The 22,072-nt window shown below is 51.8% G+C and overlaps 1 protein-coding gene across 1 annotated transcript; it reads right to left on the reverse strand.

The window, feature by feature from the left end:
- Window positions 1-152: 152 nt before the first annotated feature.
- STRIP1 (striatin interacting protein 1) lies at window positions 153-20,549 on the reverse strand. The gene is made up of 21 exons (XM_050956144.1): window positions 20,389-20,549; window positions 18,736-18,805; window positions 16,251-16,325; window positions 14,711-14,845; window positions 12,816-12,936; window positions 11,555-11,623; window positions 10,316-10,422; window positions 9,546-9,673; window positions 7,393-7,575; window positions 6,952-7,169; window positions 6,428-6,493; window positions 6,148-6,211; window positions 5,531-5,602; window positions 4,948-5,022; window positions 4,383-4,480; window positions 3,321-3,447; window positions 3,094-3,194; window positions 2,362-2,428; window positions 1,800-1,904; window positions 1,346-1,550; window positions 153-541 (listed from the first exon to the last, which is right to left on the reverse strand). The coding sequence occupies exons 1-21, from the start codon at window positions 20,515-20,517 to the stop codon at window positions 294-296; spliced, it is 2,463 nt and encodes an 820-aa protein (XP_050812101.1). The 5' UTR covers window positions 20,518-20,549; the 3' UTR covers window positions 153-293.
- Window positions 20,550-22,072: the final 1,523 nt, after the last annotated feature.

The raw sequence follows: 22,072 nt of genomic DNA on the forward strand, positions 1-22,072 counted from the left end.
GTGTCTTGGAGATGATGGAGGGGGATCTGTCCTCCCCGCAGACCCCTCACTGAACAGCGTGGAAGCCAAGCAACCCAGGAACCGCAGCAGCTGTCGGGTCCCCGCAAACACCCGTGACTGGTGCTGCTGTGTCCTTGAGCAGGTGGGATGAAGCCAGGAGGAACAGCTGTTCCAGGCAGCATAAGCCACACCTGGAACATGCCTTTAGGGAAGAGGAGCTCAGCCACTCTTGACACCACCCCTTTGGCATGTTAGTTCTGAGTCTCTGCAGGGCCCCCTACTGTCACACCACGTTATTGCAGCAGTTCTTCCCAGGAGATAGGTCTGGAGAAGACTTCCCTTTCTAGCCACAGATCATAGTTCATCTGGAAATCCTCTGGCAGCTCCACCCTCTGGCCCAGCACGCTCTGTAAACAGTTATCCACTGGCAGGAAGTCAGGATTGCTGTGCGCCCGGTCATAGCGCCGGGAGTTGAAGCGCTCGATGCTGGCTCGCAGGGCACACTCCTCCGCTTGGAAGTCCCAGGGGCGCGCATCCAGATCTAGGGCAGAAGCAGGAGGACATTAGGCCCATATAGCTTGGGGAAGGTGGTCTCCTGGTCATACCTTGCCTACGCTCTCTTTCCTTGGACAGGCAGCTGTCCCTGCCCAGGAGTGTCAAAGAGGAAAAGCCCCTTTGATTAGGAGCCCCACGACCGGGGCTCCTAATGCCCAGGCTTCAGGGCTTGAGCTGTCACCAGTGGGAGTCAGGGAGGGCACTGGGCAGTCAGGTGCTTTATGGCTTTTGCCAAGAGACGGGATATTAGGCTAACTGCACTGCACTGCACTGAGCTGCTCGGATATAGCAGTTGGGATACCACCTCCCCATAATGGGAGGTTGGTACAGCTGCCCTGGGGAGCGAGTTCCTACAGCTGCCAGTTCCTGATAGCAGATGGATATAAACGGGAGCAGTGTAACCACAGCTGCTAGGTTGAATGCTGCTGCCCATGTCTTTAGGGTGGAGATGAAGCCTGCAGTGCTCCATCTTCACCCACCCATGCCATTCTTCCAGCATGCAATGCTCCATCTTTGTCCAAGCAGCTGCCCTCACCTGTAATACGGAGGGACGGCCTTCTGGAGACTACAGGTCCCAGCATGCAATGCTTCGCCTCCATCTGGTATATTAAAGACCTGTTACGTTTTATGCCAATTAGCGATGCCCTTTGGGCTCCTGGCCAGGCGCCAGCCTGGTCTGCTATTGGGCAAAGTGAGCGGATATCCCCTGGGATAAGCACTCCCACGGGGCTCAACCCAACCCCGATGAAGCAGGCACGTGAGAGGCCACGGGCAAGGGGTGGGGTGGTACCATTTCCATAGGCCCAGTCATCGTTGAGCCGGTGCCGCACTTTCTGGTAGATCGCAGACATGGTCTTCATGTTGCTTTTCCTCCACTGCCGCCCCAGGTACTTGGTCTGCACCTTGAGCAGCTTCAGGACATAGAGCTGCATCATGGCTTGCTTCACCTTCAGGGCTCGTTTCAGGATGGGAGCCGACTTGAACACCACCAGCATCTAGGAAGCACACCGGTCACACCGCGCCACGGGGCATCCACTCCCTCGGCATCCACAGTGCGTAATGCTGTGCCAGGCACATGTACACCGAGCCCATCCACACCCCTCCCTGGCACCAGGACAAGGGCTAGATCAAAGACTCAGCCCACACTCGGAGACTTTTAGGGCCATATAGAGCCTTATGCAGCCCCCACCCACTCCCAGGTCTCTGTACCTCATGATCCCCATGCCCAATGGGCTCCTACTCACCATGGTCCTGGAGTGTTTCCACTTCGTCAGCTTGTTCAGTATCCTCAGGAGGTTTATACAGGAGAACAGGTTCCGCCAGCAAAACTGATTGTTATCCCCAGCTTCCTGCAGGGAGATGAGAGCCGGGTGGGAAGGTGAGCAGCCAGCTTGGGGGTGTGCCACACAGGGATGGGCAGGGCTGCCTGTGGGAGGAGGCTCATGCTATACAGGGCCAACCTGAAGGCCAGGAGTCCCTTCCCACCCAGCCCCCCCATCGCTACCTGGAGCTCAGTCACATGTGCAAGGAGCTGATTTCCGGAAAGCCTGGGCTGTCATAGCAAGGCACTGAGCCCAGCACTGCCCCAGCCCTCTGAGCAGCAGCAGCCTGCCCCAGAGTAGGAGTGGGTCTGCTGGGTGTTTACAGGCTTGCTCCCACCTGCTAGGCCTCCCGGTGCTGCAGAGAGCTCGCCTCATTTCCCCTACAGCCCCCCTCTGCTCTGGCCCCAGCAGGGAAAGGACAAGACAGCAGGAGGGAGGCAGGCCCGTGGGCAGCGTGCGGGGCACTGTGGAGGGCTGAGCTCACCAGACTCTCTGCCGTCAGCTCCGGGAGCTCATGCACCACGCAGTAAGGGTAATCCAAGACCGAGATGCTGGAAGGAGAAGAGAGGACCTCAGCCTCTCCTGTTTGCCAATGCACAGCCCCAGCCTTGTGTGGGGAGATCTCTGTGGAGTCCCCTGCACCCCCCGGGGCAGATTCCTGAAGGATCCCATGCTGGGGATAGCTGACAATGTCCATTTACTGAGAATGAGTCCTGCTGCCTGGGCCACAACCGAAGGGGGATGTTGCTGGGGATTCAGGCAGCGTGGAAGGAGCCTGACGGGAAAGATTCGAGAACAGCTCCCTTCCTACGGGCCCCACGACAGGAGCAGTGCTTGGGGAGGGGGAGCAGGCGCTGGGTACTCCACTGTGGGTGCAGTGTTGGGGGCCCTCAAGGCACCCCACAACCCACTCAGTACCTCACACTGGGCCAGTGACGGGGAGCCCCCACCAGGTACCTCATGCAGGGCCAGTGACCGGAGGGGGGGCCCCCCACCAGATACCCCGTGACACGATCAGTGATGTGAGGGACCCCATCAGGCACCCCACAAGGTGCTTGGGTACCCCACTGCAGGGCCAGGGATGGGGGCCCTCAAGGTAGCTTGTTGCAGGATTAGTGATGGTAGGGGCACCCCACTGTGCAGTGATCCCACCCCATGGCAGATGCATGGTCAGCGAAGGGCCTGGTGGTTCAGCAAATCCTGGGCCCCCCATTACCTGTTCTTGGCAGTGATGTAGGACATGATGTTCTGATTGAAGAATTTCAGGATGAGTGGGATGCAGTTGGCAAATACCAGGTGCTGGGCCATGTACTCAAACTAAGAGCAAAGATACGGGAGCCAGGTAAGCAAGCAGACCTCAGCGCCCCCCGGTGCTGCATGCTCCCCTAGTGAGCTGCACCTGTGTGCGGGGGGAGAGGGGGGTGAGTCCCCGCCCAGGTTTACCTGATAAACATGATTCAGCTTGAAGTGTTTGAGCAGCAGCAGCAGCACGGCAGAAATGGCCTTGACAATGATCTCTTTGTGCCGGTTCACGTCCACGCCCAGCTTCATGCTCTGCAGCACCGTGGTCCTGGAGGACAAAGCCCCAATCTCAGCCCCTTGTCTCAGGGCAGGGGTAACCGATCCACAGAAGAGGGGATGGCCAGAGACAGCCAGGCCACAAGCCTACCAAGGGAGTACAGCTCACGGCCTCTTGCCCCTTCTCTCCCTCTCCACAGCCATCACCCCGCTGAGCCCTGAAGGCCTTTCCTGCATCTCCAAACTCTCATGCTACCTTTAATTAACAAATAAGGTTTCCAGGATACATTTCACCCCAAAGATCCCAAGATGGCCAGTCAACAAACTGATCCCTGTGCCTAGTTTGTAGCCACTCCATCCCACCGCTGAAATGCGGCCATCTCTGGGATGGATGGTAGCAGTGGCTAACAGAACATGGGACTGTTCCACAACAGTTCAAGGGAGGCCAAATCCCGTATCGGATTGAAACCACAATTTAGCCTGACACACCAATTGGAATTGGGCCAGGACACTGGGCTAACATGCCCTGGAATCTGTACCAAGCTCAACATCTCAGCAGAAAGAGAGTACCTCTGCTAGCAGTGCCCCCAGCGCTGCAAGTCCTGACTCAGAGGGAGGGCGCCTCCTACAGTCACCAGCGCTGCTACCTACACAATATTGGGTGTGAGCCAAAGATCTCCCCTCCAAGTGAGGGTCAGGCCTAACTCTGCTTAGCATGAGATCCGACAAAATCCAGGGAGTCTAGCTTCAGACCATGTCCCAGCTCAGAGTTCAGACTTGCTCTCAGCACAGGAAACTGAGTCACCTGCCGCAGTCTGGGTGCTGGCTAAAACTCCCCAGCTCCAGCACAACCAGCCAGGCCTTAAAGCGCTGCCATGCAAAGCCAGGAGGGGCCTTCTACCTACCAGAGAACTAGTTACCCCTGTTCTCTCACCCCCCATTCACCCTGCCGTGGGCTTCTCCAGGCCACCAGAGAAGGACACTCACGGCATCTCCTCTGGCAAGACGTCTGCAAGGATGTTAATGGAATCCGTCTTGGCTTTGGAGGTGGGGGCTGCGGCCAGCAGGATCTTCAGCAAGGCAATCTGTGGAGGGCATCCGAGAGCTGGGTGAGGGCAGGAAGGGCCTCTGAGGGCAGAGAACAGGGCTGTGGGCACAGATGCCGAGGAGCTTAACGGCCGTCAATTCAGTACGCGGTGGGGAAAGAGGATGTCACCAGGCATGTGCCAATGAGCAAAGAGGGGGCACATACCAACGGGCAGTGGTGGGTGGAAGTCATGTGACTGGGGACATACTCACAAGCAGGGGCAATCAGGCACTTATTAGGAGATGGGTCTGAAGCAGCAGGGAGTACAATCAAGCACACGCCAACGGACAGGGAAAGGAATGATCCGGTATGACTTGGCACATACCAGTGGAAAGGGACTGAGATCATGGGAACAGGCCCACCCCAGTGTAAGTTTGGAGAGGAGAGTCCAGCTGTACTGGTCAAGCAGGGGGAGTGGGAAAGGACAGGGCTCGGCATAGGATCTGTAGTGTGGCCACAACTCACCATGTACTGGGGCAGGCTGGGAAGGAGGCCCTGGTACAGAGTTTCCGTAGGAACTTGCTCCACTTCCTCTTCCCCCTAGTAAGGAGATGAGAGAACCACACTCTGAGAACATCTCCAGCCCTCAGAAGGTGGCCAGTTTGGATTGGGATGCAGGGGCCTGCCTGGTTCGTGACTTTGCAGAACCAGACACGAGCACAATGCAGCCTCCCAGGACACGGGCACAGCCCTCCCCTCCCCCAAGGGACAGCCTAGCAGTCACACAGTAGGCTGCCACACAGGGATCAGAGCTCGTGAGTGGGGAGGAACCTCCCCCCACAGGTTTCCCTTGTGCAAACCTCTCTGGCTAACTGAATGCACACAGTGACAGGCTCCTGCATGCAGTCACCTCCTCAGGGGATACAGGATTGGCAGGGTCCCTGAGGACAGGAACCTACCCAAAGAAACCCCAATAAGCAACTCTGCAGGCCCCACAGCCAGCCCCCTGGCCTCCTCCTCTTCGTACTCCCCAAAGAGTCACTTTATGGATCTGCCTCCCTGCACCGTGCGGACTCTCCAGAGGGGGGATCACCCTTGTGGCACTCACCCCGGAGAGCGGGGAGCGCAGGTACTCCTCTTCCATCTGAACCTGAACCTCCGCAATCGACGTGTACTTGTGCTGCGCAGAGACAGAGCAGGGGAGGTTAATGCCACCAGCCAGCAGCGCAGGGAGATTCCCCCAGTCCCTTCGCTGACAGCGCAAACGCCACCAGCTGCAGCCCACCCAGAGGGGAAGCCACAGACAGGCTTGTGAAGGCCGGTGCCTGTAACATTTTATGACTATTACATGTTCTGTCCACCTGACTGTTATGTTGCTTGCTACCTGCTCACAAGGGGTTAATTCCAACAGGAAAGCGAATGGACCTTTGTGGTAACCCTCCTCTGATCACCACTCAGAGAGTGGCCCAGAGTCTGGATGGTCCTCACACCAGCGGAAGGGGCTGACCTAGTTCGGGAGACCTAGGGCAGACAAGGGAACTTTGCAGGGGAGAAGAGGGCAGCCCTGGGAGAACAGGCGAGAGGGCAGGCTGGACACCTTGCACCGGGACGGGTTGCACAGTCTGGGAGGGTGAAAGGTACAGCTGTCCCTCACCTGGTGGGAGAGGTTAGAGGCACCCCCCCACACAGGCAGTGTTGAGGGGAGACCGTGAGGGGGGCACTCACCAGTTTCAGGGTTCGGATGCTCTCGTGGATGGGTCTGGGCAGCCCCACTACCGTGTTCGTGTCACTAGAGAGAGGAAAAAGCCAGACTGACACAGAGGCTGAAAACGCCCCCTCCTCCTGGTCAGCAAGGAGAGGATCCATTTCTCCTAGAAGGCGGAGAGCAGCCTGGAGGGGGCTTGCCCATTTGCTGTCACCTTGCCAGCGCGTCAGCACGTGAGGCCGAAATGGGATGACCCACAAACTGGCTCTGCCCAGGCCCCCGAGTTCTGCTTTAACTCACCTCCCCAGCGTGTAACCGATGAACTTGCTGCGGCTGGATTCCAGGAACATCTCGATGTCCTTCTCTCTGCGGGAAGGAGGAGACCACTTACCATGCAGTCAGGCCCACGCCTTCCACTACTGGAGAGTACCCGTGTAATTACCATCAGAAAGAACAAATCAGCCCAACAGAGCTCTCCTGGGTCAAGTGAGATTCAGAGAGAGGAGAGCTCCCGCCTCCACTCCAAAGTCCCACCTCAGGAGGATCCCCACCCTCTAGGAGAGCTCCAGTGTGGAATATGATAACTCATCGTTGCTCCAAGACATTGCCACCACCCTGGAGGCTCATAACACTGTGGTGGTTCATCTTGATAGCCCCACTGCTGGACAGTTTCTAGAGGGTCTCGTCTTTATCCATCAGGGGAGCGGAAAACTGTCTTACACTTTAACCATCATCACTCAGCATTCATTATACAAGCCAATGGCAGAACGCTGCCAGGGACCTGGCACGAGGTCATTCCTAGTGGTCCAGAGGAGACAACTCACCTGACCTTGGGAGCCCAGGGCAGCCCCTTTGGGCAGGTGAGTCGGTCAGTTGGAGGGTGCTGGATGGGTGGAGGCATCACCTCATCTCGTTCCAGGGGAAATGTCTCCCCCTCAAGGCTGTTGTCATCGTCATTCTCCTCCTCTTCCTCACGGGAGTCGTCAGCTTTGTAAGGGTCCCGCTCGTTGAAGGCATCGAGGTTGTCTTGCTTAATCAGAGCCTGGAACCAAGGGAGAAGGCGGCTGAGTGGGGAGGAGGTGAATGTCAGATTGACATGGGGAGACAGTAACTCTGGGGTGCAAGTCACCTCAAGATCACACCTGACTCCCCAGCATGTCTAGAGCAAGAAGCTGGCTGCCCTGTGTTACCCTTATTAATTTCACTATCCCCATGATGGCGTTCCCTCCGCGACCCCCGCAATCTTTGCCCAGACTCGGCCTCACCTTGTGTTCCCGCCGGCCCCGTTTCTGCTGCTGTTCAATCAGGTCGGAGGCCGACGCCGGCGGGGACGCAGCCCTCATGTTGCGGATCACTTTGATGCTGTCCTCTGGAAGCGGCGGGAGGCCCAGTATCTCCCGTTTCTCGGCCTTCATGGCTTGGAGCTCCTCAAAGCCTCCCAGAGTGCACTGCAACAGACCCCCCCAAGACACCCGGGATTGTGATTGAGAGGCGATTGCATGGACAAGCACTCGCTGGACACACAGCATACGAGGTTCGTTCACTCAGAGCTCCAAGCACCACACACCACCTGACAAAGTCCATATGAACAGATCCCCGAGACAGAGTTCTGTCCATAAACCTTACGTATGGGGTCTGTTATTTAGAGTCTATCTATGACAGACACTGGACTGCTCAGTCTGAAGACAGCTGAAAAGCCAATGGTCAAGAAAGGCACCGCTGGGGTTTTAGCTATAGGACATCACAGATCTAGCGAAGTGAAGGGCGTACTTTCCTTTGGTCAAGAGGTCATTCAGGAAAGAGGGGTATGGTCTAGAGGTGGGAGCACAGAGCTGGTCACCAGAAGCTCTAATCCCACTGCTCCCACTATCTCTCCTCTATGACCCTGAGCATCCAAAACTCTTGGCGCCGCAGGCCTTCCATATTAAACAGGGTGATAACACTGGTGACAGGCCTCATCACAGAGTGAGAGGATCTCTATGAAGCACTCCGACTGTGAAAAGCGCAATGGGATACTGCCCCAGGGTCCTACCATTCTACCTCCTCTGAAGGAATGGAGGATGTGCTACAGGAACCTCGCAGTATTCAGCACAAGGGCAGCTGGGAGTTAAAGGCTCCAGGAAGTCAGCATAACGCTTGTTATTCAGACATGGAAGGTGCTTTCAGCTTTGACAGCTGGCAATGTGTTTAGCAACACAGGGAGGGGGAATTTTAACAGAAAACCGACCCTGTCAATAGCTCCTTGTAAACGGATAGTGGAATTTCACTGGCTCCAAGCCACAACCTGCACTGGGGACTGTCTACATTACAGACTGACACCGTGTTGATCTCACCTACTGTTTGTGTCTAGCCAGTTATCAAACAGTTCCTTATTGCCAGGATGGTACAGGGCCATGACCCTGACCATGAGCAGAGCTGTTACACACTTGTTCCAATGGTTAATTACTCTCACCATTAAAGATGTATGCCTTATTTTCAGTCTGAATTTGTCTAACTTCAATTTCCAGCCATTGGATCCTAGTAGACCTTTCTCTGGTAGATCAAATACTCCAATATTAAATCTTTGTTCCCCAGGTTCTTATGGACTGTCAAAGTCACCAATTAACCTTCTCTTTGTTAAGCTAGATTGAGGTCCTTGAGTCTCTCACTAGAAGGCAGGTTTTCTAATCCTTTCATCATTCTTGTGGTTCTTCTCTGCACCCTCTGCAATTTAGCCACATCCTGACTGAATGGTAGGTGCCAGAACTGGACACAGTATTTCAGCAGTAGTTGCATCAGTGTCAAATACCCAGATCCCAGAGATCACAAAGAGAGGTCAAATAATCTTTCTGCTCCTACTGGAGATTCCTATTTATGCACCAGTGCTCATGTTTAGATCATTGTCCATCACAACCGCCAGTCTCTCTCAGGATCGCTGCTTTCTGGGACAGAGTCCCCCAGCCTGTCAGTATAACCTATGTTCTTTGTTTCTAAAGGAATACAGTTACATTTAGCTGTATTCAAATGCATCGTTTGATAACGCCCAGCTGACCAAGCGATCTCGATCGCTCGGAATCAGGTGACCTGTTCTCTTCATTCTTGACCATTCCCTTAATTTGTGTGTCACTTGCAAACTATCAGTGATGATTTTCTGTTTCCATCCAGGTCATGGCTAAAAGTGTGAAATAGCGAAGGGCCAGAACTGATCCCTGCAAGAGCTCACTGGAAACACCTGCTCCACCACGATCCCCTGTTTACAATTACTCAACTGCGTCTCAGGGCGGATATAGCGAGTTCAGCAGAGGACAAGACAGTCAGTGCCCCTATCACTTGCTTCCAGCCAAGTCGGCCCCAGATTGGATGCCAAGGAAAGAATCACTTGGATGATGGCTTTAGAAAACTTGTTCTAACTCCCCTGCTCACACCAGGGGATTCTTACCAGCACAGTTTTCCAGAGCAGCAGCAGCACCTTCTTCATAGGGAAGTGTGGGGCGTGGCCACTGCAGAATTTGGTCACCATTCCGAAGAGCATAACGGAAAACGGCTCGTTGTTATACAGCGGGGCCCCTAGAAGTAAACACACCGATGACAGCCATGCGCGCCTGAGGAGCTGCCTACCCTCCCATCACCACCTCCCTCTCAGGGCAGAGCTCCAGCATGTTCTTAACCTCACTATCCCATCTCCTACCTGCTCACCCCGCCCTCATCCTCTCTCCAGCCAACTCCTCTCCTTCCTTCTGAAGCCCAGGACCTACCCGTATTTGCTTACGAATAACTGTGATGTTGGGCAAGAATAGCCCCCAAGACCAGACTCCACAGCAGAGATACAGCACAAGCAATGGGAATGCTGGCTCTGCCCCCTCTGATGTGGCTTAGCCCTGCCCCACAGGAATCCTCCACTGATAGCAAAAGAATCCTGTCTCCATGGCCCATTCAGGTTTTGGCTGATTTGCCAAGACAAGAAGAGCGTTGGGAATGGATTCTGCAGAATGGGCCCATGTTGCCTGGGAATTGGAATGGGACCCAGTAATTCACTCCACACAGGCCACTGAACTGCTGTAAGAGGAGGACTGCTGGTCACTACCAAATGGGCCAGATTCGAACCACTACAGAGATTCCAGGCCCCAGCTCATCACCTTGCAGAGAACACTGCTGTAACCTACCCACCCCACCATTACACACTCGGGACATCCCAAGGGAGGCTCCTACCTAGCTCTGCTCGGAAAGTCTGCCTCATCGTCTTCCATTCAACCTTGTCTCCCTCAGCTTCCTGCCGGACAGTCTCTATGATCAGGTACATGATGTTCAGCAACACCCTGCAAACCGCAGAGAGTCAGACAGGACCATGGGATGACTGAGAGGGGAGCAGGTCTCAGAGGAGCTGCCTATGATCTGCTGGCTCCAACAACACTTAGAAAGGCAGTCATGTTCTGCTCCCATTTGTCCACTCCTGCACGAGGAACAGATCAGACTCAAGGGGACTAGAGCTAGATACCGGAGTTGAGGGTAAGAAACCCTCTGGAGGAGTGTTACCCAACTGGCAGGTCATGGCCTCTGGGGGTGGAGAGAAATCACGAGATGTTGAACATTTTATTACAATCTAAAGCAAAGAAACCTTCTTCCCCTCCCCACCCAGGGTCCTTCAAGGTCACAGAGTTTACGACCAGAAGGGTCCCCTAGATGGTCAGTCTGTCCAACTGTATATTACAGGCCACTGAACATCCCCCAGTCAGCCCCGCACCAAGCCAACAACAAGAATTAGACCAAAGCATTACAGCCCTCAGAAGATGAAACTATTGTGTGCCACAGGCAGAGAACAGGTCAAGGATTCCCTCTCTGGTAACACACAAACTAACCAATTATCTAGGCTCTGCATTGGCATCATTGATACACTTTTTACTCTTAGTAAATAAAAGAGAGTCGTGAAAATTTCTAACTTCAGATAAGGGGTCACCAAACTGAAAAGGCTGAGAGAGTGTGCTCCACTCCTCACCCCTTGGCCCCCGTCTTTTGACCCAGTAGAAATATTCACTGTGTACATGGATTAGGAGACAATCTGATCCTGTATGGTAAACCCTACTGGTCCATCAGTCCAGTATCCTGCCTCCAGGAGCAGCCTGTACTTGATCTTGCAGAGATGCTAATGAGCTGAGCACATCTACAGTGCTTTTCAAGCCAAGAGCTCAACACACTTTAACAAAGGTGGGTGTCATTAGACCCATTTTATAGGTGGGGTAAATGAGGCACAAAGAGACCACAATGAGTCAACATTCTGGAAATAGCGCCCGATCTCCTGATTTCTAGCCCTCTCTGCTGGACCACACTGCCTCTCAAAGGAAGGAAACAAATCCCATAATGCACCTGCCAAAGCTCCTTTCTGAACCCCCAGGCATTCAGCTTAGACCCTGAAGCCTAACATTCAGCAGCCTCTCCCCATTATTTACTCACCTCAGATCCGTGCTGTCGGCCAGGGAGATGGCGGGCTTCCTCACGGCACTGCTGCAGGCGGCACTGTTACTGCGGGAGGAAAGAGACTCAGACCCTCAGATCAGGCTGCCCACCTCTCCCTCTGGGAAAACACAGCTTGGATGGCTTAACACCACCATAAACCAATTAAAGCACACAGGAGAGCTGATCACTGCCACTGGGATCTGGCATGACTAGAATCTACTGATGTTAAAACACTGGAAGCCTCCTAATCAATCTGGCAACACAGGGAGCAGGTGCAGAGTCCCTCATGTCTGAGGAAGTTAGCCTCGATTAATCAGAGGCCCAGAGAAAGGATACGACTCTCTCCTAGGGGAAACTAAATCACATTCAATATTTGCTGCAGCAGTGCTTCTTAAACATCTCACTAAACCTTCCCCTTACCCCCACAACTTAGCCCCATTTCTCAGATGGGAAAACAGACACAGCAATGCAGTGATTTGCCCTAGGCCTCAAAGGGAGTCAGTGCCAGAGCCAGGATTGGCATTCAGGACTTCCTGGCTCCCAGGCCTGCCCTCGGAAACCCCTCCCTCAAGTGCAAAGGTCTCCACTCTAGAGACCACTGCCGATGTGAAAGGGCTTCATCCTTAGTGGATTCTCCCCCCAGGTGCCCATCAACAATGCACTAGCAGTCTACACTCAGGGCAGACCTAAAGCTGTGCCACGTCTAACACGCTTGCTAGCTAAATGGACTAAACCCGGGAAGAACCATTCTCTCTAGAATGGGTGTCTGACCACGTGTATACCTCTCTGCCCCATTTCCCATTGCAGAATAAAAGTGTTCTGGACAGCACACAGGAGAGATCTCCAGTTCAAATCAAGCCCAGCTGCCACCAATTAACCACTGGTTAGCGGGGTGGGGGAGAAATTCAGCTCCTAGTAGCCAAAATCCATTCCCACAGTCAGGTAGCCTGAATACAGAGACCAAGGACTGACCTAGAGGCAGTATCTCCAGGACTCATATGAAGCACTCTGAAACTTGCAAAACTTACTACTGCCTACATGGCCCCTGGTCCTTGGAGACAGAGCTCAATCCGATCCCCCCTGAAGTCAACAGGAGCCTTCCTGCTGACTCCAACAGAAACTTGATTGGGAGCAGAGAGCTGCTGGGAAGTGAGCATCTTTCACAAACTGGAAAAAGATCCAGGAGGAGCAGTTCACGCACAGGTTATCAAAACTCTTCGGGCACAGCTTTTCATATCCCCAGCCCCATGGTACTCACTCAATCTCCATGTTCAGAAGCTCCACCAAAGCATTGAAGGTACCAACTTCTAGTAGCAAGAAAATGTTATATCGCATCCAGGCTTGAACTTCAGCCTCGGAGCTGCACTCTCCAAAGGTGCCTGTAATAACGTTATTACTGGATCACCTTTCCATCAAGAACCTCAGTGCACTTCACAGACATCCAAGCAAGCCTCAGAGAGCCCACGGGAATCCGATCCACAGATTACAGACAGGAAGACAGGCACGGAGAAGGGGAGGGGTTTGCTCCAAGTCTCAGGGAAAAAATGAAATTAGTGGCTGAGCTGGGCAAAGAATCCAGATCACTCAACTCCCATTCTGGTGCCCCATCTACTGGGTTAGACGTTGGACAAAAGTATTTAAGAGAAATATTTTTCAGTTACAATGATCCATTTGGATTTAAAGATTTCCCCTGAAGCATTTGCAACCCAAACTTTGCCACACTGAGCTAGTGCAGGAGAACCCGGGGCCAGATTTTGGCCCAGGCCCCGGCCCATACGCGCTGATCTGATATAGGGAGTGTAAAATGGACAACTGCCAGAGGGAGAATTCCCCTCGCTGTGGCAGCTCTGTATGGCTCAGGTGCATGGCCCCATGCTGCCCACAGCACAGGGGACAGGCCTGGGGGGTAGGAGAGGGAGTGGAGACAGTGCTCAGCACCACAGCCATTCTGGCCTATGGAGCATTCCACTGGCAGACAAAGGGAGGCTGCTGCAAGCCTGAGCTGCTCTTAATTTGACTTGGGCCACAGCAGCCCTCAGTGCAGCATTGCATTGGCGGTGTAGCAGGATGGTCCCCCGCTCCTGCTCTGAAGGAGTTAAAGCCAGCCCTGGGAGAGGGTTGAGGCTGGGACAAGAAGCCTGGGCTGATTGGGGAAAGTAGGATCAGCTGTGGCCAAGCCCCAATCAGACCCAGCTGGCCCCTATAAGAGGCAGTGAGCCAGGAGCCCAGGCAGAGTCTCTCTCTGTCTGTAGAGGGAGATGGGCCTGGCTGCAGGGAGCTAGACACAGGCTACCTGAGTGGAGCAGGGCTGGGGAGGCAGAGGAGCTGGAGAGCTCCAGCCTGGAAAGCCCCAGGCTGCGGCCTAGCATTGGGCTAAAGGGTACTAGGGGTTGCAGAGGGCAGCCCAGGGGTAGGCCAAGGCAGCAGATCCAAACCCTCCTTGCCAGTGACGAGTAGGCTGATACTGCAGTCTGCCCCAGGGCTTGGGGCTAGACAATGACTGGCAGTAGCCTTATACTGAGGCAAGGTGGGAACAGTGGGTGGGAGTTCCCCGGGGAGGGGAGACCCTGATGCTAAAAGGGGTTACTGCCAGGGGGCAGTGCCCCAGATAAAAGGGCACCGGGGTCCTGGGAGGGACACAGGAGCCAACAGCAAGCGGATCACCGGCCTGCAGAGGGTGCTCTGGAGCTGGGAGAGCTAATTCCCTGAAAGACCAGCAGAAGGTGCCACAGGGGTGAGTCCACTCGTCTACAGGTGGTTTCAACAACATAATTATTATTATTTTATTATTAGAGGCTCTTTTGGAGACTGCAGCTATGCAGCTTAAATCAACCTTCGCCCCAGACCCTCCAGGGCCACCCCTTATACTTCAGAATCGAGCCCCTAAGCAGGAACCCAACTAGAGATAAAGGTGAAAATGACTCATTAATTCGCTGCCCAAGCTGAGCAAAATGCACAACAGGTAAGATGGCAGCAATCTTAACAAGTTAATTCCGATCTAACAGTTGCAGGTGTGACCAGGGACATGGGGAGGGAAGCTGGTATTAAACAGACAGTTTCTAACCTGGGTGCCCCTTTAATAAAGATTCTACACAGATAAGTTAATAGGGATTTTGGAACAGGACCAATTCTTCTGCTCACGTTGCAACATACCTTGTGCAACGTAGAGGATGGCTCGGGCCACCTTGAGCCTCTTCTCCCTGGCAGTGACCTCCAGCCCATCGAGGAGCCGCATGGCATGGGTACGATGCTGGCTGTTGTCCAGCTCGGTCCATTTTTTATCCAGCACTGAAAAGCCAAACAGCTAGTTTTGTGAGAGGTTGTTCCCCACAGCTGGAAGGGGATGTATATTTCTTCCCTCTCCAAAAGCCATGAAACTATGAAGCAGTTACAGCTGCAATTCTCTCATTGGATGTAAAACAGAGAGGAAAATTCAGAGCATTCAGCATAAAGAGAGAGCCAGACTGTCAATTTCGATGGGGGACTTATCACAGCCATGGGACAAAGCATAGGTATGTCTGACCATCAAGGGGCCAGGCAGAGGGAACTCTAAAGCAGAGGTAAGCAAACTATGGCCCACGAGCCACATCCGGCCGGCTGGACCCTCCTGCCTGGCCCCTGAGCTCCCAGCCCCACCCCCGCAGCCTCAGCTCCACCGGCACAATGCTCTGGGCGGTGCAGCTGTAGTGCTGCCAGCCAACGGTACCCTAATAAGGGGGCAGGGAGCAGGGGAGGTTGGATAGAGCGCAGGGGAGTTCGGAGTGGTGGTCAGGTGGCAGGGGTGTGGATAGGGGGCAAGGCAGTCAGAGGGCAGGGAACAGGCTGGTTGAATTGGGTCAGAGGTCCCAGGGGAGTTGGAGGGTGGAGGGCAGACAGGGGCTGGGGTTCCAGGGGCAGTCTGGGGACCGGGAGAAGGTGGTTGGATGGGGTAGGGATCCCAGGGGGGCAGTCAGGAATGAGAGGAGGGATTGGATTGGGCAGCAGGGGACAGGCAGGGGTTCTGAGGGTGGTCAGGGCGCAAGGCGGGGTGGATGAGGCAGGAGTCCCGTCAGGGAACAGGCAGGGTTGGATGGGGCAGGGGTTCCAGGGGGTCATCAAGGGGTGAGAAGCAGGGGGGGATGGATAGGGGGCAGGGGCCAGGCCATGCCTGGCTGTTTGGGGCGCACAGCCTCCCCTAACCAGCCCTCCATACAATTTCAGAAACTCGATGTGGCCCTCAGGCCAAAAAAAAAGTTTGCCCGCCCCTGATCTAAAGCCTTCTAGTACAGGACAGAATTAATCAGACTCATCTGTTTGAATCCACATCAGCAGTGAGCAGAAGTCAGTATAGACAACCTTCATAAAATGAGATGGTTGTTCTTAATGGAGACTTCCACATCTTACAGCACAGCCAGAGTCGGCACCAATTAACCATCTAGCACATTTTGATAGCTTAAGTGCTGATTAGGCCACAGACAGGAACCTACTCTTTCCCCTTCAGTTCACAGGTGAGGCATTAGAAGGTGTCTGAACACTGACAACATTTGTCAGCAAACACTAGCTAAGGTAAACAAGGAATCAATGTACGTATCTGGTTCCTTCCCTCTGACACAGGGATAGCAGCACATCAATACTTCTGTCTCCTGTTGTCTATGTTCTACAGGTGACATCATCGCCACAGTACGATGTGGGAGGGAGAAGACAGTTCTCTTACCATGGACCCTAAAATCCTCCTCAAAGCATTTTCGATTCAGCTGGAACTCCGGACCCTCTGTGTAGCTGTACAGTTCTGCCAAGAGAGCATTACTGGTGTCTGATGGTTGTCAATTTCATTTCTGCATCCAACCAGAAAACACCTCCCAAAAACTAACCAGTTCTCAGCTGTGAAACTAAGGAGCACGGACATCACTTCAGTCATATCACACTTAATGTTTATTGGGCTCTCAGATCATTAGAATCTGTATGGTTTGACTTGTTACCTGGAAATTGCTGCTATGGGTTTTTTCTACTTATACTAATTATATTAATTTTAAAAAAAAAAAGATTTCTCATCACTGAAGTTTTCTACACGTAGGGCCCTTTGTTTTCAGTTTTTAGTTTATTTATTTTTTTCCAGGCAATTTATCAGTGTTTATTACCACAGCAACCAAAACAGGTGAAAAATCAGTGCAAAAAATGTTAGTAATTTTCCTGGGTAAATATTGGGGATTTATTTTGGCGGACAGAAAAGACTATTCAGTAGATCACCATTTGCAGTGCATACACTCAACTTCATCCTTTTTTCCTGTTTGGTTTTTTTTTTAAACTTTCAAATACTTCCTTGTGTTCGGAACGTATTCGGATACAGATTTTCATTTTCTTCCTACTTTAGCGTGCCAAATCTTTAAACCGCTATCTGCTAACAGCTTGAAAGTGTAACTGATGGGAGTGAGATTCACCAGTAGGTTCAGATAGGCACGCACTTAAGAGTTTTTGTGCCTGTTTGTGTGATTGTGTGTATCTTCTAGACTAACACATAGTCTTACTTCAACAGGCAGCTTTGCATATACACACACAGACTAATGTATTATCATAATACATATCTCACGCAATGTATTGTATTTTCCTAATAAAACAAGTTATTATTTATATATTTGAACGATACGAAAGTAGGGTGAAAATCAGAAAAAAAATGAATAATGCTTTTTGTAAAACCTGGAAATTGTTTCAGTAAAAATCGGTTTAAACTGAAAACGAATGGGCTTATATATACTCAAATGTTCAATGTTTTACATAAATGAAATTCAACAAATTATTTTTGGTATTTAAAATCTAATTTCCAATGAAAAGAGTTTTCTGGATGTAAGTTTCTCAAGTATTTGGGATCCAAACACTACATCCACTAGCACAGGGGTCAGAGACCTTTCAGAAGTGGTGTGTCGAGTCTTCATTCATTCAATCTAATTTAAGGTTTCGCGTGCCAGTAATACATTTAAACATTTTTAGAAGGTCTCTTTCTATAACAGTGGTTCCCAAACTTTAACAACCCGCGAACCCCTTTCACTAAAATGTCAAATCTTGAGAACCCCCTCCTAAAAATGAATATTTCCAGGGATTTTCTCCTTTACCTGAGTATAAATTATAAAAGCAGTGTTCTTGGAAATATAAAATTTGTTTTGATGACACGCTTATTACACACTATTTATTATTATTTATCATTACAGTATTTTTATTACATTATGAAAACGGCAACACTCTTCCAAGATCTCACTTTTGTAGCTTGTATCACTTTCAATAAGCCTGTTATAAGACAAGGCTGCATGTTTCATCAGGAGTATCAGATGTGAAACCAGCATGAAGGTATTTAAGAAGCCAACTTAAAGAGTTCCTCCTACACAAGCTTTCAGGTCTTGAGCAGGCCAGGCAAACAAAGCTTAAACTTGTTCTTCTCCATAATTTTAAAAACAATACTAGCTGCCTATTTAATTTTAAAAACAGCAAAAAATATCCACCTCCCTTTCCATTTCTTATAAGGAGTCTTGAAGTTTAAATCTCCTCAGTGTGATAGATATGCTTGCTTTGATCTGCTTAGCTCTTAGAAGTCCAGGGCCTCCAGGCTGCTGGTCCCGTACTGCCCGGGGTCTGGGTCCCTAGGAACAATTCTGTCCGCCATTAGGGGATTTTTCCCCGAGAACCCCCTGTAACATTTTGCGAACCCCCAGGGGTTCACAAACCCCAGTTTGGGAACCACCGGTCTATAATATATATAACTAAACTATTATTGTATATAAAGTAAATAAGGTTTTTAAAATGTTTAAGAAGCTTCATTTAAAATTAAATTAAAATGCAGAGCCCCCCAGACCGGTGGCCAGGAACCAGGCAGTGCGAGTGCCACTGAAAATCAGCTTGCGTGCTGCCTTCGGCACACGTGCCATAGATTGCCTACCCCTGCACTAGCATGAGAACTGAAAGCTGAAACTGACAAGCAAGTCAAGTGAAACTGACTAGCCTGGCTGTCCAATATGGGAAATACAAAAAAGAAAAGCAGGGTATATGGCAAAAATAATGACTAGTTAATTAAAGCTAATAGGTTTTTAACAAAATGTTATTAAGCTAAAAACAATCATATGAAAATATATTATTTTTAAGTTGATCGTGTTCTTTCACAGGCCAGTGAGCAAAAAACAAGTTAATTTAACCATTAGGTTTAATTTCCTTACCCGACAGCTCTGCAGACCATCTATCTGTGTCTGCATATTCAAACTCCAAGTCCGGGGATTCAGAATAGCCCTGATGGCAGAAGGAAAACAGTTTTAATCAGTCACTATTCAGTAAAACAAATTCAGTTTCCATAACTTTCAAAATTCATCCTGTTGCAAGTTCAGTACAGTGTTTTCAATCTAACAGATATGAAATTTACCAGCACATCAACAGTATCAAAGTAACCTACTAAAGTGCCTTCTGTATTTTGAATGGGTGTAACCATCAACACTTCTTATTCCTACCCGATTGTGTAATGTTGCTCTGTGCTGTTGAAAAATCATGTTCCATTGAGTTGCATTTCAGTGGTGGGTGACCCCTGTTTGTATACAGCCTAGAAAGCACTCTGAGATCCTTTGAAGTGAAAGGCACTATGTAAAATTTTATATATCCACATGCTTATTTAATCCTAAAATTGGACCAGGCTAATCTGGACCAGGGAGCTCTCAGATTTAGTCAATTTAGAATAAATGTGAACCACTCTGAAAATCTGGGATGCTACCCCAATCCAAATCCTCATCCTTGCCTTTAGGCACTAACAGAATACAAAAAATAACTAAGTAAATAAATAAATACAGAGTAGAGGCAATATTACCGAGGCTGGAAAAAGATCAAGACTGCAGCAAGATGCAGTAGCTTTAAAAGAAACCAACGTAAGTCATCAATATGTGCCCTTGGCTAAGCTTTACATGAATATTGTGCCAATCGCTAGCAGAGGATAGGACGCACCTTCACCTTTGGAAAAACAATGAGGAGTCCAGTGGCACCATAAAAGCTAACAGATTTCTTTGGGCATAAGCTTTCGTGGGTAAAAAAACAAAACACTTCTTCAGATTCACCTTTGGGACTGGGATCAAACGAAACAGCAACATCCATTTACTCATTTTAAGGCAGTGGGTCTGAACCCATTTATCATTGTGGGCTGCCTATGCAGCTCTCTCTGTTGTTATGTGGGCCGCATCCACACCATATATATATACTACCCCTATGGCCCTGAGCACGTCCCACAGGGCACAGCTGTGCGCTGGTTGGGCCGCAAGCGGCTGGGGAGTTGAGAATCACTGCTTTAAGGAGTCACTCTGACGGGGGCTCAATCTCCCAGGTATGGACTGTGTCACCTTTAGAGTCTGGCACCGCTCCCCCGACACAGGGAGGTCAGTCCCCCGAAATCTGGGTCTGGGACCGCTCTGGGTGCCCTCTCCCCCAACACAAACATAGCAGTGGCTCCGAGGTGCGGGCCAACACTGACCACCCTGCTCCTCTTACAAACCCGCCCGCAGGCCTGGCGCCCAGACGCCCCACCGATGGGCGCTGGGCCTGTGTATCTATGGCCAGGCCCGCTGAGAGGCTGGGCTCTAGGCAGGGACCGACCGCCCCACACAGGATCCAGGCTGGCGCTGGCCCCAGGCCCAGACACCCACTACCGAGACCCTCCCCTGCGGGTGGGTCAGACCCACTTATACCCAGAAGGGGGAGGGGTCTGCTCCATTTGGAGCCGGTACCCAACCGCCCCGCCCACAGTGACCGGCGGGGGGGGGGGCAGCTCCACTCGGAGCCGATCCGACCCCCCCCCCCCACGGCGGACCAGAGAGGGAGCAGGGCCGCGCGCCCACCTCGGAGTCCTTGCGCTGGTTGCGGTTGAACTCGCGGCCCTTCCCCGTCGGCAGCAGCCCGCCCCGCTGCTTGTTGTTCACGATCAGCGGCCCCGGCCCCCCGCAGCCACCGACACCGCCCGGCTCCATCTTCGCTCGCCCCGCCTTCCTCCCCGGCAGCGTCGCAATCTCGCGAGAAGTGGATGCGGCCGGGCAGCCATGTCTAGTGTGGCATTCAGCTAGAGGTGGCAGACGCTCTGGTCGCCTGAGACAGCCATGTTAGGAGTGGCAGGAGCTGTGTGCTGGCTGCTGGGCGGGGGGCCTTGTCCTCACAGGGTCTTGCCATAAGGCCTGGCTGGGGCTAGAGCTACCATCACATCAGCATTCAGCACAGCCAAGCCAATCTGTTGCTTCAAAAGTCACAAATCACAGAATCAGAGACTATCAGGGTTGTAAGAGACCTCAGGAGGTCATCTAGTCCCACCCCCTGCTCAAAGCAGCCCCAATCCCCAACTAAATCATCCCAGCCAGGGCTTTGTCAAGCCTGACCTTAAAAACCTCTAAGGAAGGAGATTTCACCACCTCCCTAGGTAACCCATTCCAGTGCTTCACCACCCTCCTAGTGAAAAAGTTTTTCCTAATATCCAACCTAAACCTCCCCCACTGCAACTTGAGACCATTACTCCTTGTTCTGTCATCTGCCACCCCTGAGAACAGTCTAGATCCATCATATTTGGAACCCCCTTTCAGGTAGTTGAAAGCAGCGATCAAATCCCCCCTCATTCTTCTCTTCTGCAGACTAAACAATCCCAGTTCCCTCAGCCTCTCCTCATAAGTCATGTGCTCCAGCCCCCTGATCATCTTTGTTGCCCTTCACTGGACTCTTTCCAATTTTTCCACATCTTTCTTGTAGTGTGGGGTCCAAAACTGGCCTCACCAATGTTGAATAGAGGGGAATGATCACATCCCTCAATCTGCTAGTAATGTAGTAATACTCCTACATATACAGCCCAAAATACCATTAGTCTGCTTGGCAACAAGGGCACACTGTCGACTCATATCCAGCTTCTCATCCACTGTAACCCCTGGGTCGTTTTCTGCAGAACTGCTGCCTACCTATTCGGTCCCTAGTCTGTAGCAGTGCATGGGATTCTTCCATCCTAAGTGCAGGACTGCACTTGTCCTTGTTGAACCTCACCCCACTTCTTTTGGCCCAATCCTCTAATTTGTCTAGGTCCCTTTGTATCCTATCCCTACCCTCCAGTGTGTCTACCATTCCTCCAAGTTTAGTGTCATCTGCAAAGTTGGTGAGGGTGCAGTCCATGCCATCCTCCAGATTAATGAAGATATTGAACAAAACTGGCCCCAGGACCGACCCTTGGGGCACTCCACCTGATACCGGCTGCCAACTAGACATGGAGCCATTGATCACTACTGGTTAAGCCCGATTATCTAGCCAGGTTTCTATCCACCTTCTAGTTCAAATCAACCCAGGACTCTCAGCATGAGGAAGGAGTGCGGCTTCGTGGTCAGAGGGAGAGTGGGAGTCCCATGGGGGAGAGGTCACTACATCCCAGCGTACTTCTGGCTCGGGTGCCCTCCTACATCAGGCAGGAGGCACACGCCGCTCGATCTTCATAACCAGAGCTGTACCACCCCCCCACTTTCGTGTGCTACACCACAGTCTTCTGTGTGTCTCAACAAG

This window comes from Gopherus flavomarginatus, chromosome 5, assembly GCF_025201925.1.
Source record: "Gopherus flavomarginatus isolate rGopFla2 chromosome 5, rGopFla2.mat.asm, whole genome shotgun sequence".
NCBI classification, from domain to species: Eukaryota; Metazoa; Chordata; order Testudines; family Testudinidae; genus Gopherus; species Gopherus flavomarginatus.

What these genes read in the sequence shown, in the direction of transcription:
- STRIP1 (XM_050956144.1), bottom strand. Translation starts at nt 20,517, where the DNA reads ATGGAGCCGGGCGGTGTCGGTGGCTGCGGGGGGCCGGGGCCGCTGATC. An exon ending in TGCTCTGGAAAACTGTGCTG is followed by an intron (nt 7,576 to 9,545) that starts GTAAGAATCCCC and finishes GGTCTGTTGCAG; the next exon opens with TGCACTCTGGGAGGCTTTGA. An exon ending in AGCTGAATCATGTTTATCAG is followed by an intron (nt 3,195 to 3,320) that starts GTAAACCTGGGC and finishes CTTTGCTCTTAG; the next exon opens with TTTGAGTACATGGCCCAGCA.